Consider the following 19,432-nt stretch of genomic DNA (forward strand, 5'->3'; position numbering starts at 1 on the left):
TCTGACTTTTACAGATTGAAGCAATTCAGTGTTGATAGATAACAGCAAAGAAAATGACATTTTACATTGTGTGCAGAAAAACAAATACAACTTTTAAATAAAGGTTCTGGCTGAAAAATAAAATATAAAAGGTTTAAGATCATCCACCACTGCTGCAGTGTGTACGGCAGATATTTTAAAAAGTAACCACTAGGTGGCTCTCTTACATTGTTGGAGTGGTTGATGGGGAACGGGGCAACCTCTTTCACATTCAGCCTGTTGACGTTCTCTGTGAGCAGACCAAACAAGGGCAAGTACAGCGTTGCCATCCTGGCCTGCTGACTCTGAAAAACAAATAGATCTCGTCACAGATAACAAACAAACTTATCAGACGCTGAGATGCAGAGGAAAGGAGAGAGGGACTGAGACAGGAAGAGGTTCTTTACTTTGGAGGTGTAGCGGTCGTCAAACGTGTGCTTTATCATCAGACTCTTCAGCACTTGGATGGATATCTGACGGACCTCCCTGAACTCCTGCAGAGCTGCGCCGACCTCCCTGAGCAGCAGCCCGACCAGGAAGTGGTTCTTGCAAAAGTCATCTGTCAGCGAGTAATCCAGCTGGAGGTCTTAATGGAAGAAGAGGCAAGACAAAGGAGATGAAATCCCAGAGAGGACCAGTGGAAAAAAAAGAGTGTATACCTTTCAGTTGTTATCAATCAGACACATTGATATTTGTAAAAAATATAAATAATTTGTAAAAACAGATTAGATTTTTGATCCTACAGATCGGCTGCTGTTCTGCGTCCGCAGTGATCATTGTAGAAGAAGACTAACAGGATTTATCTTGTGGTTGAACAGCTGTTTACACATGATTTATAACATTATTTATTCCCAAAATGACTGTAATCACACTCAAGAGACGGCGTTGTCGATTAATATTTGTATTTATTTGATTTTTTAAAAGGATGTAAGCACTACGAGGATATGATTTCTTAGGAATGACAGAAAATATTGATGCTTTAAATATGCTAAAATAATCATTGTCTTGATCTACAAACACCTTCAAAACAGAAAAAAATGATTGCATATACAATCACCAACGTCTACACAGAGAGTCTCAGCTTCTGTACACACCACACATTTCAAACAGAATAATCTGACAGTTAAAGGAATGATTGGATTGAGTAACTCTCATTAGGAGACGACACACTCTTTCACCTACCTACTGGAGTTTCATTTGACTCCTCTGTATCATAAGGAGATAATAAAGCTAATTGAGAAACACAATAAAGATACATTCTGTAAAAGCAAAGCTGTTACAACAGAAGGCATATTTATTTATGGTGGAATAAAACTCTTGAAAGTCTTTTCACCTTGAAATCTCAGTATCCTTCCCTTCCCAAACGGCATGGGCAGGTTTAAAGGGACATAGTGCTCGTGGTTACACACAACACGCAGGAACTCGAACCTGAACTCAAACAGAGTCTGAAAAAAAAAAACAGACACCAGTGTGGCAGATTTAAAACAACACTAAAATAAGAATTGTCACATTTTTACAAACTCACTGATGACATGTTTTTTTTTCAATAAATATTTTTTCAACCTTTGGGTCTCCAGGCATGAAGCAGTTGATGTAGTTGTTGATCTGCTTGAATATAAAGCCTCTGTCCATCAGGTTGAAGCAGCGCTGCAGAAGAATTGTAAAAGGCTTTGTGTCATCGTTTATAGCAGGTAAATATATAATGAAGTATTTGAACATTTATAAACACACACACACACACTCTATTAAACAGGAGGAATCAATCACTGTGGCTACTCACTTTGATAAAGACCGCCAGACTGTGGTTTGCGTTCCTGGCAGCATCCAGGTTGTCTTTGTATTTCTGTGTGATGTGTGGCATCATCATGTTGACCAGAGTCTCCACAGTGTGATGGAAGGCTGCTGAGAAGCGCTGATTCCTGGACAGCTGTTGGGCAGAGCAGAGATGTTTAAACAAAGATAAATACAAATCATGATAAACTGACAGCGGAAACAGTACTATGGTGATTATATATATTTCTAATGATAAACATAAAAAGAAAGATCTCCATATACAGCTCAGATTTAAGCCATGGTCTCACCCTGCTGCACTGAGACAATGTTCCTTTAGTAGGATAAACATGGCATTATCATGTATTTGTCAACCAAACATACACTCCTGTCTGATTCTTGCTGCCAAAAATAATATACTAACTCATACAGAATAGTCTCCAAATTATCCATCCATCCATTTTCCTTTACCACTTTTCCCCTTCAGGATCGCAGGGGGCTTGAGCCAATCAAGAGGCGGGATACACCCTGGACTGTTCACCAGTCAACCACAGAGCTGACATATAGAACCAGACAAGCAGCCACACTCACATTCACACCTACAGACAATTTTAGAGTCACCAATTGACAAAACGAGCATGTGTTTGGACTGTGGGAGGAAGCCGGAGTACCCGGAGAGAACTCACGCATGCACGGGGAGAACATGCAAACTCCTCACAGAGAGGCTCCTGTCAGACGGGGATTCAAACCAGGAACCTCCTCACTGTGAGGATATAGCGCTAACCAGTCTGTCTCCAAATGATGTACTATATAATCTAATTTCAATAATGTTTAAACATTTTACAACTCTACTGTTTTCAGATTTATCGGATCCTATATCAATCTGAAGCTACACATTTTTTACTATATTTTCTACTGTTTTTTATATTCAGTAGGATGTGTTGGGCTTTCAGTCATACAGTCGACAGCGTATGGTTGATTGAATTATTTTTTGATCTTTCAGGGGATTTGTTGTCAACTACAGAAAGAATGTGTCTAAAGTTGTGCTCAGGCTTCAGAGTTTCCACACGGCTGTGACCTCCTCCTGTGGTGGATTTACTCGCCTCCACTGCAGCCTCCACATTACACCAGTGGAGGTTAAACACAGGGCGGTGGTTGCTTATGGGGGAATGAACAAATGCATCAAATTAAAGTGAACAGCAGAGTGGGGCAGCCTGTGGATACTTAATTTGACTGTGGTACTGTGGCTGTCCACAAGACCCGGCATGTCGAGAGCTAACAGTGGAGAAGCTCAGCCGTAATAAAAGCAGACAGCAGCAGACACTGCTAGACTTACCTTCACTTTACAGTTCTCAATCAAGTGCTGAGCCATGGACTTGACTAAAGCTTCAAAGAAATACCAGGAGTACTGCAGGGCAGACAAACAGCAATCAGAGAACAATACAGAGGAAATTCATGCCAATCATAATCACATGCTCTGTAATCCAATATGTTACCTTGAGGAGTTTGTTACTCGTGAGAAAGTCAGTGGAAGGCTTCAGGATAGCAGTCATTGCTTTAGCCAACTCCTCATGCACTGATCGGCTGCTGGACGACGTGTACGGCTCAGTCTTAAACACATACTGTAAGAGAAACAAGCAGAGAGACCTATGAGAATCTTTAAGTTAAAACACATAAGATTAGGGCATGTTGATTTTACCTTCACGTATGATCTCAGGTAGTGCTCCAGCCCCTCCTCATGGCACTGAGCCACGATGTGAATCATGACTCTACATGGAAACAATTGAAACAAAGGCATGTGTGAGGACATTGTTTAGAAAGCAGCTACAGTAACATTTCCACACACACACTTCACGTTTAGCTCTGTTTTAATTATTTCTCATCCATCAGAAAGTCTTATTTCCAGAATTTTGGATCAAAAACTCTTTATGTAAATAACAGAACATCCAGCTAACTGTCAGTAAAATATTCGCAATTAAAGATATTTCCGGCCCCAGACCGTCAGGCAAAGCATGTTAGTACTTACATAATCATTTTAGCAAATGTTTGTAATAAATGATTTCAATGTGTGTAATCAATGGAAATATTCATCACACTTTTTTTTTCTTTTTTTTACAGAACTTCTGAAAATGTGACATTTTTCAGAATGTTTTCATGATTATAACATTATTTGCATGATTAGCTGGATTGCCCCCGGGGATAACTTGCCTGGTGACGTTGACAGCCACGTCCTCCTGGGTGGCACTGGTTAGGACCCTAAACAGCTGATTGAGGGTGGTGGGCAGGAACTTGATCATTACATGGCTCTCCATGGCATGCAGACTCTGATGGGAGAATCAAAGTATAAAACAGTCATATTGTCTTCACCACTCAACACAAAAAGCACAGAGGGCTCATTAGAGTGTGAAAAAACAACATAGGTAGATCATGAGTGAGCAGCAGCGTGCTAATCACCCACACCTTATGCTTCAGCTGAACACAGACTGAAGTGCTTCATTGTCTGTGTATAGGAAACTAGCACACGCTCTGCTAAGTCATTTGGCGAGCTGCCAGCCGGCACAGCTGACCTGCTGTTTGACCCTCTGGCCATTGTTCCTGTTCACCGCTGTGTTTACATTAAGAACCCAAGAGATGTATGGCTTTGCATGCCAATGTGAACCAGGGAAAGCTTGAACTAGAATAAGAAAGAGAGGGATGGGGAAAAGGATAACTGAGCTACCAGTATCACAAATAACAAAAGCTAGGGGTTGATGTTTGGCAGATTTTCCTAATATTAGCCTTTTCTTTCCAGGTAAGGAACAGTATAAATGTCAGTATTCCTGTACAAAGTCTTTAAATAAATGTGCTGTTTAAAAGCCAGAAGACAAAGCAGAACATTAATCTTCATCTGATTCAGCCCCAGCCGAGGCTGACTCTTTGCAGTATCATTGTAAGTATGAGCTACAGTGGGCTTAAACAGGGTCTGATCGTTCCCTTTAGGTATTGAAAACAAGGATCAAATGCTTTATTCCCAACCCTAGATTTATGCACCCATATAAAGCATGTGCATTCGTACAGAATACCAACACTGAAATGTGAACTGTGTGTCAACATTACAGATTGTGGTTTTAGTAAGAATTATAAAAGCACAGCTTTAGAGCTTTCCAAAGCAAGCACTGCAAACACAAGTTGATTGATTATTTCATCTACAAGACAACTAAAGACCTTGTGCTAAAGATGTAAGGCCTACATATTGTCTTATCATACATAAGTATGCAGTTTCATATACAATTAATTTTTGTACAAAAGTTAAATGCGTCAAATATACAGAAAAATGTATCCAACAAAAGGCATTGTGTAATCTTAATTAGCATGTTTATCAGTATTAGTACTGACTTCTTTGTTTTTTTACCTTCAGGTATTTGACCAGTTCTCCTCCTGACATTTGGGGTTCAGACGCAATGATTTGACAGTGATGAAAGAAATTGTGCAAATGTTGATCCTATGAGAAACAAAGATGATTATTCAATAAAGTCGAAATTAAATCAAGGGACAACTGTAGTTCAAGTTCACAATAAAGAAAGAAAGAAAGAAAGGAAGAAAGGAAGAAAGAAAGAAAGAAAGAAAGAAAGAAAGAAAGAAAAAGAAAGAAAGAAAGAAAGAAAAAAGAAAGAAAGGAAGGCAGAAAGAAAGAAAGAAAGAAAGGAAGAAAGAAAGAAAGGAAGGAAGTAATGAATGATTAAGAAGTTAAAAAAAACTCACACAGACAATTTTCTGAATACAAGAACTGACCTGAGTGTAGACTGTGGACACAAGGTGAGAGGACACCTTAAACAAAGGCTTTCCTCCATCCACCCACTTGACTTCAGGACTTGAATGCTGCAACACAAAGAATATTCATTCAATAATTCAGTACACATCTGCAGTGTTCTCATGTCTTTTAACAACAGACATGCCATTGTTTGTACTTTTACATATCCCACTGTAGGTTATATTGTTCTCATATTCTGGGTTGTGGCTTGTAGCTTGCCCTCTCTCAGTTAAAGGATGCACTGCACCTTGCTGGCACCCTCCTGACAGCTGAGGTATCCAGCGGGCAGATTGGCAGCTACAGGGATCTGCATCTCGTTCATGATCACCCGTCCATCCTTCAGCAGGGGAAGCCAGGCGAATCCCACTGAGAGAGAGGAGACAGAGGAAACAGACATTCAGCTGACATCCTGATTCATCAGACATAAAATATAGAATTAAAAAAAAGGGATTTAAAAACTAACTTTGGCTTTTGAATGTGTTACCTTGAGTTTCAACCAGGTCTCTCTTTTTGGTGCTGGCCTTGCTGTTGCTTTCACAGCTGACGTGATAGAAGGTGAAGAGCAGGTGGTGTTTCTCGTGCAGCTGAGTTGGCAGCTCAATCTTAAACTGAGAAAATAAAAAATAAAAAAACCCATTTAGACATTGATTAATACATTTCTTTTTAAACTTACACTTTCTAATGGGACTCACTTTTCCTATTCAAAAACATCTGGTGCAGTTTGTCTTACCTCATCGTAGAATTCAGGGTTGTGCTGGTGATGTAATACTGCAGCAAAGGCATTTTTGGTAAACAGAGGTCCTCCAGGTCGACCATATATGCACTGTAGAATGAAAGCAATAGTTAGCTTGTTTCCTGAGGGCCAGCCTTAAGACCCTCAAAGCATGGGATGCAGCCTACAATAAAGTTAAGGACAGTGTGCAGTGTGCTGGACCTTAAATGTGTTTTTATTTTCTATGTTTTCTTGAGAGATCCGGGGTGGGGATGTATGTGGGGTCAGCACGGGGTGGATGGGGGTGGGGGGAGGGTTTGGAAGTTTGATTGATCCTGATGTTTGCACATATGCACTTTTATACATGTATGTGCTCTGGGGGGGGGGGGGGGGGTGTAAAGGGGAAAAATGGTGTAACATATGATGTCATTTCTAAATAAAAAATTTATCACAAAAAGAAATAGTTTAGCTTCAGGAGGGAAGCGTTCTTTGGGGACTTGCAGGCACTTTCCAAGACATGTTTGAGTTTACCTTCAGTGATACAGCCTCCTCGTCGTCTGAGTCCTTGAACTCAATGCAGACAGCTATGTTTCTAGCCTGACAACAAAAAAATACAATAAATTGAGCCACAAAATGGATCAAAAAGATCAATAATTCCTCCTCCAGATGTGAATTTTCTTGCACAAGGAAACGTTTCTGATACCTTTGCAAAAGACTTTTGACTGTCGTACTTCAAGTGCTTGGGATAGACATAGAGGTGATTGTTGTAGATGGTGAAAGGCTGGGAACATTTGGCGATACACGGCACAAACTCCTCCACTTCAAAGAAGATGCTGCTCTTCTCGTTGACATCAAACTGCTTCACAGGAATGTAGGATGAGGTAACACAATCTGCATACAGAAGCAGGAGGGAGGGAGACCAAATAAACAGCCTGCAGACAACGTGGCTGATCTGGCATGAGCAGAAACAGCTCTCATCACTGATGCTGGCTGCATGCAGAGAACTCAGAGGCCTTACTTGTCAAGTCTGGGGCTACATTGTCGATAATAACGTCGAGGTTTCCGAGGATTACAGGCAGCTTGGCCATCTTCTCTGGCCTGAGGAAAGGAAAATAAACTTGAGTTAAGCCTCTGCTATCATTGCCCAGAGGATCCAGTGTGAAGAAATGAATGGTATATGTATACACACACACACAGCACATTCACAGATGTGAGCAAACATCTTGTTTTCAAAACTCAACAGCATTTTCCAAAGTATGATCTATAGACTACTTATTTTCCTTCGCCCCAAAACATCTGCAATACTACTCAGACAATCTATATCAGAGAGTGCTCACACAATAGAAGCATCGCTTACTTCCTGAAATCAGCCAGCAGTTTGAGCATATCGTCGTTGGATAGCTTGTTGCTGTCTTGTCTGTATAGAGCTGAGAAACGAGCACTTTTGTCCAGCGTCCCTGAAGCGTCTTTGAACAACGGCCTGCAAGAGAGAGACACGCTGCTGAGTCAGGAATATTTCTCTTACTCTGCACATACTTACGTTCTTGTTTAATTTAGCAAGAATATTGAAATTCAGTGCTCCAAATGCATCTGACTTTAATAATGATGATAAAAGCATTCCTTTGATTGACCATCTACAACTGATGGTCAAATTTTGTTTGTTATAAAAAACTGTAACACATTTTAAGATATGTGAAGGCAGAACTACAAAAATGGCATAAGTGTTTTTGCTTGATAAAGGACGTAAAAAAACATTCACTATCAAAAATGTTTATAACCAAAAAGGTCTTAAGGACCTTAAATGAGGAAAACTGATTAATGCACACACTGATCCATCTGTGTTAATGAACTGTTCTGCAGATACATGAACAATAACTGAAAAGCAGTTCATAATGGTATAAATTATTTTAAATGCCTTTATATTGTGTCCTTACTACAACACTGTATGGTGTAGCGGCTGTGTGAGTGTATATGGGCAAAAAGGAGACAAGCTTTTAATAACAGAACACACTGTTGTTAAAATACTTGTTAATGAAAGGAGATAAGGTACCTTGCAGCCCAGGCGAAAGGCATCCTGTACTGGCCTAACCGGCTGCATGCCCACTTGGCATTTTTCAGGACCTTCTGTGCCACCTGGTGGAAAACAGGAACACGCTGTGATCTGAGCTCCATCACTTTTTGATTTGAGACACACAAGTTGTTTTAAGGCCGAGCAGCGCTGTAACAAATTCAGCATGCTGCCAGTCTTAACACAAAAACACATCAAAGTATTGATGAAATGCCCACACAGGCATGAAAAGGAACAGGTTTTCACACACACACACACACACACACACACACACACACACACACACACACACACACACACACACACACACACACACACACACACACACACACACACACACACACACACACACACACACACACACACACACACACACACACACACACACACACACGCATATTTTCACATGTTCTTTGAATCACATTACTGCCTACCACAGTCCCCTCAGAGTGCACAACCACATTTGTACAGCCAAAGTCAATGCTCCTGTAGAGACTCTGTACAACCGGACAGCACTTAAAAACAAGGATGATTATCAGTGTATAATGTGGAATAATCTTCAGGAATGTGCTGAGTGCAGGGGAACGTGCTGCCTTGCTGTGAGGAGGGTGATGGAGAGGGCTCGGGGGTGGGTCAGTACCTTGGTGGAGTCAGAACTCTTCATGTATGCCTCGGCACAGTGGTTGATTCCACCCTGAAGGACCTTCTCTACTCTGGCCACCAGGAAGATATCTGGGTGGGGGCATGTTACAGAGAAGACCCCCTGTGGAGATAATGATGCATTAGCACATTAGACTGCTGTTTGGAAAAACACGGCTCTTCACTCCTGCTTTGTTTTTTTTAACGTTTATTATTCAGATACCTCTTCTGTTTTTGTCGTTACTTACCAGTTTTGGATACTGCATGCATGCCTCTGGCACCCCGTGGACCAACCGCTGTCCCTCAGGGTGGGCATCCCCTCCCCCGTTCATATACTGACTGGTGTGTTTGGACACCATGCCCCTTACTGATGGGTGGTTCAAGTCCACATGGAAATCAGAGGAGATCTTTCTGCCATTCTGAATGTCGAACAGTGACAGGGTGACATAGAATGGCTCTACCTGGAGAAGGAAAAAAGAAAAGTTGCAGCATTAGAGGAGATGAGACTGATGTCTCTTTTTACTTGTACATTTCTTAACCAGTTTAGTTCACTTATCTGTATAGTCAGGACACCATACAGTCATCACCAAACTAGAATAACTAGATGACTAACAAGCACTTAATTATATAAAATCATCTCTATGATCATTTTTAAATTAATATTAAAACAATTATTAATTTCAGCGTCAATTCTCAGTGTCATAACTATTACAGAATTTTTTGGTAGGAATGCAAAAATCTCATCGCTCTAACATCAAGAAATAATAATAATAATAATAATAATACTAATAATAATGCATTCGACTTTTATATCGCTTTTCTAAGCTCAAAGACGCTTAACAAAAAATAAAAACAAAACAGAACAGTAATGATCTCAACATTTCCTCACAGAAAGCCTTTTAGAATCACATTTTGAGAAAGTTAGAGCTTAAGTTGTCATCTTGTGTGATCCGATTCAAGCTTAGAAAAGCTGAAGTTGTTTTTTTTATTTTCAGGTAGATTTTTGACAGAACATAATTTAATACTGAGGGGCAGGTTTATGTGAATTTGTTTAATTGATCATTTGCTGGACAATGTTTTCATTTTACATTTCAGGGATTTAATTCACCAACCTCGACTATACCGTTAACATTTCAGTGGGGGGAGCTGGTGCAAACACTGTTTCTACTGTGTGTGTGTCTGATCAGTGTCTGACAGTGTGTAGAGAGTCTTGACATGTTGACACTTTAATAGACAGTTTCTGTTGGGGTGGGGGGGGTGGGGTGGGGGGACTGCAGGACATCAGAGTTCATTATACAGATTTTTTCACCATTACTGGGCCTGAAGCTTGGTTGCTATGCAACAGGACTCACAGGCTCAAATAATGAGCCCATCCGGCTGCTCTGACAAACCTCCTCATCTGTTTTTCAGAATAAGGATAATGATATTCCTGTTATTTTTGGGTCCATTGCAGGCGGAGAAAGAGCATTCTTACATTAGTTGTTGGTCCTTCCTCGTTCTCGGCCACGCAGCTTTGCAGATTGAATGAGAGGTCGTTGCAGTTCACCAGAACACGTTTACCGAACTTCTCCTCAAACTGCTTCACATCCGGCTCTATTCCAGAGAGGTCGAGTTTCTAAAGACAGTTCAATGGAATACATTACATTTGATTAGGAGAGTTAGGCTGTATCTGATTACCACATGGGAATAAGCTTTAATGTGTTTTTACACTTCACCCACCTGCGTGTCAGGGTCCAGAGTGAACAGCTTCAGTCTGGTCTCGTTCCTCAACCTCGACTCTATGTCTCTTGCGCTCTGAGGAGAAGGAAGGCAATCTCTTAATCTAAAACTTAAGAAGCATTGTCTAGGAGATTTCCAGCCAGTTTTTTTTTTTATCATTAGAAAATGTTCTTTTCAGTTTTAACCACCTAGAAACAAGCTTCATATTTTCTAGGCTAAAGGACAGATAGGATCAGTGCGGGGAGGCAGGTGGTACCACCACTTCTTTCAGCACAGCTTACAGTTCCCGTCAAGCTTTCCCAGTTAACTGTTAGCAGCACTTTCAATGAACATAAGGCTTTTCTTTTGAGTCCCACTCAGAGCTGTTACAGCGATTTAGAAAAATTTACTTCTACTACTTTTTAATAATTAAAATAAATAAAAATGTTTCTATCCTCAAAACTCTTGATAAGATCTCAATATGCAACATAGGTTTGCCCAAACAATCAGCAGCTCCCATAATTACAAATGTTATGTTGTATGTTATTGTTTTAATATTTACTGGCCTCATGTTTAGTTTGCACAGTGAAAAATACTTTGAGAAGCGTTTGTGAACTACATGACAAAAGGTCAGTTTTTAGTGTGGGATCAGATCTTAGAAATAAGGTTTGTAATATGAAAATGTTGAATAGAAACCATATGTTGATGGCTGAAGAGGCCCTCCTTGTTACAACTTCAGAGATTTATAATTATCATGATGACGTACTGGGTGTTTGTTTGCCAAACTGACCTACCTGAAAGCTGTCCATACTGCTGCCAGAGGAACTGTCTGACTTTGCAAGATCATCATCTAGAGGGAAATACAGCAGAACGTCACTGGATGCAGGCAAACCATTTAAAAGTACTAACAACCCCCCCCCCCCCCCTCCCCGTTGCCATAAAGTTGGAGATGGAGAAACTGAAGGTTTTTTAAATATATATTTGAAGAAAGCTCAGAGATCCACTCCTGTCTCTCACGCAGGGTGTGATTAATAGAAGCTGAGGGGAGATTAGTGGAGTGTTTTTGTGCAGAGGCATTCAGCCTCTTTCCTGGATGGCTAAACCTCCCGTGAGACAGGAGGTGAGTATTAAAAAGCTGGGTGGTCTGGTATCACATCTCCACAGACTACACTACATTACTGCAGGAAGAAGAGAGCCACGAGGAGTGAGTGGAAGTTGGCATGAAGGAACGGTGACTGATTAATAAATACAGTATCCCAGAGTAAATAATCTGAGATTATGAGTGGATTTTCTGGACAGTTAATTATTATTGTTTGATGAAAAAATTGGGGCCATTTTTCATCTCTGGAACATTAACATATATCACCATGGTAGCTTCTATAAACTAATGCATTTTTATAGGTTTTTTAATCATGTGAATTGTTCCCTTATCATTTAAATCTATTTGTACCATTCTTAAATTAATCCCTTTGTCTAAAAAGTGTAAAATTATTTATGAAAGTTAAAAGCTTTTCACTATTTCCAGCATAAGGAATAATGTCAAAAAATGGCTTCAAATTTAGCAAACTGAAACTGTCTCTTTTTGTCTCAAAATCTGACTCAGAACATTCATGTTATTATGGAAATGATCGCTTATTAATACCCAGTTGCAATTGTTTCAGCTCTGAAAATACAAACCTCTGAGCTGATAACATCAAGGCCAAAGTATTGACATTACTTCATAATGTGGCCACACAAAAAGCTGTTTTAGTCTGACATATTTTTGTCAGCAAAACATATTTTCTGCCTCTGAAAAACCTGAATCATTTCTCAACAATAAGTTAAATAATATTTTGGTAAGACTAAGAGAATAAAATGATATCGAGTTTTGTATTTGTGTTCTTTCAGGCGTGGACACACACCATCATGAATGTCTCCATTCCTCTTCTCCTGCATGGCGATCTCAAAGCTGCTGTGTAAGATTTTATTGAGCGTGTTGATCCAATCCTCCATCTCTGCCTCGCTGTCTGAAGCGAGCAGGTAGGTGCTTTTATCCTGCATCTTCAGCTCGAAAGCAAACCGGCGAACTTTGTTGTTCTGCAGCAACAAGGAGAGAGAATAAAACACGAGTTACATTCAATTCTTACAAGACAAAAAACCTACAAACAAAAAAATCAGGACTAAGATTTTTGGAACACTCATCAACAAGTTTAACTTTACACATTTTAAAATCAAATATCCAACAGTGCACTGTAGGAATGTGTGATCTCTGAATCCAAAGCTAACATCTAACCACTGGCAGCTCATAAAAGACAACAAGGTCTTACTTTTGTAATATTTATTCATGGATTGTAATTCTGCCTTCACTTTCAGGTCCTTTTATTTTCCTGTAATACATATACAGTTCACAGCTCTAAATACGACACAATACAGCTCCAGAATTCCACAAAATCTGCGTCACTGTTTTTGAGATTTAATTTACCTGACAAAGCAAATGGACAATGTGAGTATTTCCATCTGTGTAACAAAGCCTCAGGATCTGCCAGGAATGACGCAGAGACTTTCTAACGTGGTACAGAGCTCAACAGAACAAGAGCCAAAGTATAATGGCTAAAGAAAAAAAAAGCCATGAAAAGTGATGTCACTGTCCCATTATAGCTTTTTTTAGAGGCCCCTACAAAATCTAAAACTGCTTTTTCAGTCACAGTGTGTCCATGGTGCATCTCCTGATTCTAACTAAGTTTCCATGCAGTATTTATTTAGTGGGACATACAAGTTCTCTTTATTTTCAATAGTCACTAGATTGTTATGCTGTGGTTATCTCTGGAGCTTGCCTGTGATGTTGTAACGGCCGAGTGGGAGTGATTGGGAGGACGACTTATTTATCTGCAGACTGGCTGAAAAAACATGGCAACAAAAGTGGAGTCTTGATAAACAAACTTAATCATCTGACAGGTGGGAGGACCGGAGTCAAGTTTCTTGACGACACGACTGGAAATACATCCTGAGGGAAATGAGGGGACAACATGGCTGTAGTACTCAAGACCGACTCTAGCACTGATGATGACAGAGACTTGGACCCAAGAGTTGACTGCATTCAGACTCAAACTTTCATTGTAAAATACTGTTTTTTTTTTTTTTTTGGTGGGGGGATAAAGTTGCTGCAGTTTCCAGCAAAGGGCTGGCACTTGTGTTCACCTGCATGTGGGTTCACGAGCCATCAGCAACAGTTTCTGCCAGGATGCGCAACATGTTCAACATGTAAAAGAACCATCGAGGAGCAGACCGGGACAACTACAAACTTTAATATCTGTCCAAGATGTACTCAGAAAAGTGGGATGCTAGAGTTACTTTCGTGGTTAATAACGTTACTGTTAGCTAGCTGCTAGCTAACAGTAATGCTACCTTCTAACCATGAGGACTTAGGCTTCGACTTGGACTCTGACTCAGGCATTTGGGACTTGACCTGGACTCAGGTAATTGGGACTTGGCTTCTCCTTTAGTGGCTGGGCACTCGGCTTCTTACACTTGAGACTCAAGACTCGAGTCAGATTCAAGATTTGGTTTCTCGATTACAACACTGATGGACAATCGGATCGAAATAATTATAATATTCTTCGAGTTGGAATTTTCACAGCAGAGAATAAGTAAAAAAAAAATAAAAAAAAGAGAGAAACTGAAAACTCACACAGCATTATCATGTTACACTTTTAGGCCTTTTACTGCCTGTAGACCAGCAAGGACTCCCGCTCACCTCATTCATTTGTTAATATGTCAATGTGAATGTTTTGTGTGTTTGAACATATGTTGGCATCTTAAGAAAGCACAGGAGGGGCTCACGGCTCAGTATGATGTCACTCTAAATGCAATTACAGCTGCACAGTTAACCATCTGCACATCCACTCATACAGCTGTTTCTGTGCAGACGAGTCAGAAGAGCAGAAGACTCCTCAGATATCAGATAAAGTTTACAGAGAGCTGTGAATAAACGTAGAGCCAATAAGCAGTACACACCAACAGAATGCTTTATTCACTAAAGTAAAGACTTTGTGTCATAATCAGCTTATAACCCACTAACTCACTTCATACTGAGAGTCTTCTCCTCTCTTTAAAAACTACACATTAACAGTAAAAAGGCACTGGACAATGGGACATCTAAAGTCAGATACTTCATTCACTGAGAAGGTAGATTTCTATTTGAGTGGGTTGTTTCCAAATAAGTTCATTAATATCTTTTTGAGGCTTCCCAATCTTGCAATGGTGTAAAGAAACAGAGAAATGTACAATACATTAATGTAGTATGCAATGCACAGAATTCAGAATTGTTGTTGTGATATTTGATGCTTCAGGTAGTCAAAGTCCAGACTGTATAATAATCCACTATCAACTGATTCCATTAGGATTTTGAAGACTTTTTCTAAAGCTCTAGACCAGGGGTTCTCAAACTTTTTTAGACCATGAACCCATGTAACGTTGATAAGGTGGCTGTGGCTCAGTTGGTAGAGTCGATCCCCAGCTGAGCAACATGTCCGTTGTGTCCTTGGGCAAGACACTTAACCCTGAATTATGCCAGTATGAATGGCATTAGTTACTTCTGATGGATGATACTACATAGCAATAACTACCATCAGTGTGTGAATGGGTGTGAATGGGTGTGACCTGCGGCGTGAAAGCGCTTTGAGTAGTCGGAAGACTAGAAAAGCGCTATATAAGCTCAAGTCCATTTACCATAAGCAAATATTAATATTGTGTGTTAATGTATTATGTAGTACCGATACTTCGCTACGATAGAATTAGGCTACATATACTTTCCAAGTAATTCATTTTATAAACTTTGAGAAAATGTTGGCTCTGATGTGAGTTCTTTTATTTTTATTTTTTTATCGTGAAGTGACAGACATGTCATGATCATATCAGAATTGCCCTAATGGCAGAAACCTGAAGTGGGTGGGAGTATTGGACCAAATAGCTGATTTTATTGGTGCAAGAGGTCCCAGTTTGTAGATATGCTTTTTCAATGATATAGCACACTTTAACAATTGTTTGTAAATTATTCCGCGGACACCCAAGCTATGGTTCACGGACCCCTGGGGGTCCTGGGACCCCACTTTGAGAATCACTGGTCTACACAGACAATAATAAACTAAATTGATATACCCTAGTACAATAAGTACACCTGTGTGGTCAATAGTTCGTACTTACATTTCATTTATGAGGTTTGAAAATGTTGAAAAACAAAAATAAAAATGTCTTCCTTAAGGTGAAATATTATAAAATATGACTGATTGCATTTTAAATGAGGTCAAATGTTAAACTCTAGACGACATACATTGACTTTCTGTATTTTGTACCATTTTGTTAGAATGTATTCTGTAGCACAGAAAATGGTGTTTCTAAACCAGTAGGTCCACTCACATGTCTCACCACAGAGGAACGCAGCAGAGTGAAGGACAGTGGTTTAAAAAAGTAGATGTAGAGGTTTGAGGAACTCCAGGGATAGTAAGAAAATCATAACCTGCACTGAAAAAAAAAGCCCATAACTCTAAAAGCATTCGAACACCCCGTGTTACCCTCATCATACAGATAACCTGCCCAATCATTCACAAATAAATGTCTGATTAATGTAAAATCTTTCAAATCTGCTTCTCCATCCATTAAGATGTCAGTAAATAATGCAAGAGTAAGTGTTGGCCTACATTCCGATGTTTGCAGGTGGCATTGATTGGGAGGCTGATGGAGAGTGCTCAGAAGTGAGAGCTCAGCATTCACCTTGTTTGAGCAGCTCAGAGTCAGCAACAAAAGGAGACCCGAGGGAGGAGAACGCTCAGGTTTCAGGGAAATAGGTAGAGGAAGGCTTTTTCAGCAGCAGGACATCACTGATAGAGAAATCTTTGTTGAAAGTTTGCCTGAAAGGTCTTCCTTAAACCATGCATGTGAGGGAAAAAAAAAGACTGAGGAGAGATAATTTAGTGAAGGAAGACTCTACACCGACAATTAAATATCCTTGTAGGACATTGAAACAGATAAAGGGTGTAGGGTCATTTCTAGGTGAACTATCTCTTACCTGAACCACACCCATGCATGAGTCCAAGAAAATGGTTCCTTTGGGCTCTTTGGAGATCTTCTCGTCCTTGTAGAAGTTTAAGTTATAAGAGCCATCTCCGAGCTGGGTTAAATGGAAATACCTCCTCTTGAACGACTGCAACAAAAAGACGACAACAACTTCAGATTCAGTTATTAGAATACAAAGCTCAAATTGTTTTTTTTGAATGAAAAACTTTAAGTTATCTGCACATGCTGCCTTTTACATACAATATAAGAAAAAACTGCAAGCACTACAAAGTTTAAAAGGCAAAAACCTAAACATGGTACAAAACTAAACATGGACATAAGTATCCATGAAGTACAAAGAATACACCACAGCACTTGTAAAGTCATGTAGCTAGGGTTGCAACCAGTGAGTATTTTAATCAAAGATGAATCTGTCAGCCAAAGGTAGCATCTTCAACTTGATGTAAAAAAAGTCCCTCAAACAACAAATCCATCAAAAGAGTCGCAATCTTCCATCAATTTCCAATTCATTCATTGACCAGATATAAACCTTTTGGGTTCTAACTGTGGCCGTTGCCACCGTCTTACCCTCATGGTGACACTGATGGCACTGTTCATGTTTCCTTTGTACAGCCAGCCATGTTTGGAAATCCCTCCTTTCTGGGATCCTAAGGAGGCCGTGTCCTGCAGGAAACAAAGATTAAAGATCAGAAAAATGTGTGCACTCGCTGCAAGGGAAAAAAAATACCAGGAAGTCACAGAAATGTATCAATAAAGTGACTTTTTTCCTCAAAATGTTTCACATTTGACTATGTTGCATCCATTCCATCAACTCTATAAGAAATAGGCATATTATTGCTTTGAGACGGTTCAACATGCCTTCTTTGTATATTTGTTCAGTGGATCATTCTATCTACAATGCTTTCAAACACACACATCCTCTCTGTGCAGAAACCCTTTGATGCTGTGCTTTGAGACGACACAGAGCCCGACGTGATGTAGGTCTGTCTCAGTCCAAACAAGCAGGCAGAAGAACATTAAACAAACTATGAGTGTCAAACTAAATAAATATCTGTATTTTCACAGCAGATCCATGACACACGGACGCCATCATCTCTCCCTCACACGTCATGTGTTATACTGTGAGATCATAGGCTTTTTATAAAGCAAAAACACAAAGCTAGCACGATCCAGCAGCTAGCGCGATCTGGTAAAATAAACCCATTAGTGGCGTAATGAAGGAAGGAGACACGGGGACAAAGTGTACCGCCATGATCTGGTTTAGATCAGAAGTGTCACTTGCATTTAGCACTCCCTAACTTTGAAAGACTACAGAGAGGAACTGAAAGAAAAGACTGAATGGCCTTTCAAGATGTCTTCGTTATGATCCAGCACTTCTTCTTCTTCTCTCAGGCTAATAAAGCAAAAAGGGGATTTTTAAAGTGCTGGCAGGAATTGTAATTTTTTTTCAGAGGTGCTTTGTGGAGCGATGTGAAAAGCATCTGGAGAGGTGAGGTGTGTGTTTCTCCTGGTCATTGTCTAGACAGCATTCGACAGTCGGTTCACTCTCTCTCTGAGAGTACATTTCCTCCAGAAAACTTGGTCAAGGACTAGATAGAATAAATTCTGCAAATTATCAACTAAGTTGCAGACAGACAAAAGAGAAGAGGAACCAAATCATGTGGCAAAAAGGGTCCAATGATTCAAATCAAAACAGGATTTATTCTGGGGTTTCAGGGGGGAAGAGTTCAAATCCTTTGCTTTCATCTGTGGAGCATCCTCACCATTTAAAAAAACAACTTGTAGCAAGAGTTAAATAAAGCGGGATTTGAACCATTTGAAAGAGCGTTTCTTGATCACAGACAGGTAAAGGAAGAAGAGACACTTGTGTTATTTCAGCTAGAACTGGAGGACATTTTTTCTACGTATAGGGGGCGCAGTTTGACGCATCATCAGGAAAAAAAGGTCAGGATCATCTTCATGTATGTCGCCAGGCAGCTTGACCTTATTCCAGAGTAAGATAACATTTCAGCCACAGCTTTGTGTCATCAAACGTGAGTGTGTGTTGGCTGACTTATGAGCCTCTTTGTTGTGCACTCCTAATGCACGAGCCATTCCAAAAAACAACAAACACTAATTTCATCGGTGCGAAAACACACACACACCCACTCTGTCACACGAGTTATGATAGGATGAAAAGATTTGTGTTCAAAAGGTTGTTTTGAGACACACTGTGCCAGACAGTAAGGTCTTTAAATCTAATTACACAAAATGATTTCTGTTAAATTCTGCTAATACACACATAGAACGCTTTAATATCTTTAACAGCTTTAATGAAAACTGGAAGAGTGGAACTGATGATTCAAATTAGACTCATTTATTTTTAATGCTTGAGATGTAATACTGAGTAATACTGGGTGACTGATTTGTAATGAGGAGAACACATATATTTATTACTGTGGTATTCTTATGAGATTTCAAGGGATTACCGCACATAGTTCTGTTTACATCTGGTCATTACTGCACATAGTTATGGTTACATCTGTTTACATCTGTTAGTCCGATCACTGTCCACTTATATCTACTCTTTTATATTTTGTATTTTTAAGTTAAGTTTAAGCTTTAAGTTGTTTTTAAATTGACACTTTCTATTTAGGTTAAAATGTTTCGTTTACTTGCACTGTTGTTAATTTACTGCTCTGTGTGC

The 19,432-nt window shown here is 39.8% G+C and overlaps 1 protein-coding gene across 11 annotated transcripts in view; it reads right to left on the reverse strand.

The window, feature by feature from the left end:
• Window positions 1-19,432, reverse strand: part of zmp:0000001200 (dedicator of cytokinesis protein 9) — an 82,046-nt gene that overhangs the window by 15,970 nt on the left and 46,644 nt on the right. For 6 of the 11 annotated variants that reach the window (XM_065961857.1, XM_065961855.1, XM_065961854.1 and 3 more), the window contains exons 6-32: window positions 17,314-17,409; window positions 16,739-16,873; window positions 12,597-12,771; window positions 11,490-11,545; window positions 10,717-10,791; window positions 10,472-10,612; window positions 9,246-9,458; window positions 8,999-9,121; window positions 8,341-8,423; window positions 7,648-7,770; window positions 7,309-7,388; window positions 6,994-7,181; window positions 6,822-6,887; window positions 6,309-6,401; window positions 6,063-6,186; window positions 5,826-5,944; window positions 5,560-5,646; window positions 5,180-5,269; window positions 3,997-4,112; window positions 3,488-3,557; window positions 3,285-3,410; window positions 3,125-3,196; window positions 1,799-1,945; window positions 1,582-1,665; window positions 1,352-1,463; window positions 426-604; window positions 207-323 (exon numbers count right to left, since the gene is read on the reverse strand). In XM_065961857.1, the coding sequence (XP_065817929.1) occupies window positions 207-323; window positions 426-604; window positions 1,352-1,463; window positions 1,582-1,665; window positions 1,799-1,945; window positions 3,125-3,196; window positions 3,285-3,410; window positions 3,488-3,557; window positions 3,997-4,112; window positions 5,180-5,269; window positions 5,560-5,646; window positions 5,826-5,944; window positions 6,063-6,186; window positions 6,309-6,401; window positions 6,822-6,887; window positions 6,994-7,181; window positions 7,309-7,388; window positions 7,648-7,770; window positions 8,341-8,423; window positions 8,999-9,121; window positions 9,246-9,458; window positions 10,472-10,612; window positions 10,717-10,791; window positions 11,490-11,545; window positions 12,597-12,771; window positions 16,739-16,873; window positions 17,314-17,409 (3,090 nt within the window). Of the gene's footprint in view, window positions 1-206; window positions 324-425; window positions 605-1,200; window positions 1,225-1,351; window positions 1,464-1,581; window positions 1,666-1,798; window positions 1,946-3,124; window positions 3,197-3,284; window positions 3,411-3,487; window positions 3,558-3,996; window positions 4,113-5,179; window positions 5,270-5,559; window positions 5,647-5,825; window positions 5,945-6,062; window positions 6,187-6,308; window positions 6,402-6,821; window positions 6,888-6,993; window positions 7,182-7,308; window positions 7,389-7,647; window positions 7,771-8,340; window positions 8,424-8,998; window positions 9,122-9,245; window positions 9,459-10,471; window positions 10,613-10,716; window positions 10,792-11,489; window positions 11,546-12,596; window positions 12,772-16,738; window positions 16,874-17,313; window positions 17,410-19,432 lie in introns of all 11 variants that reach the window. The other 5 variants (XM_065961851.1, XM_065961853.1, XM_065961849.1 and 2 more) reach the window with 1 other exon arrangement.

Source organism: Labrus bergylta, chromosome 13 (genome assembly GCF_963930695.1).
Source record: "Labrus bergylta chromosome 13, fLabBer1.1, whole genome shotgun sequence".
Taxonomy (NCBI): domain Eukaryota; kingdom Metazoa; phylum Chordata; class Actinopteri; order Labriformes; family Labridae; genus Labrus; species Labrus bergylta.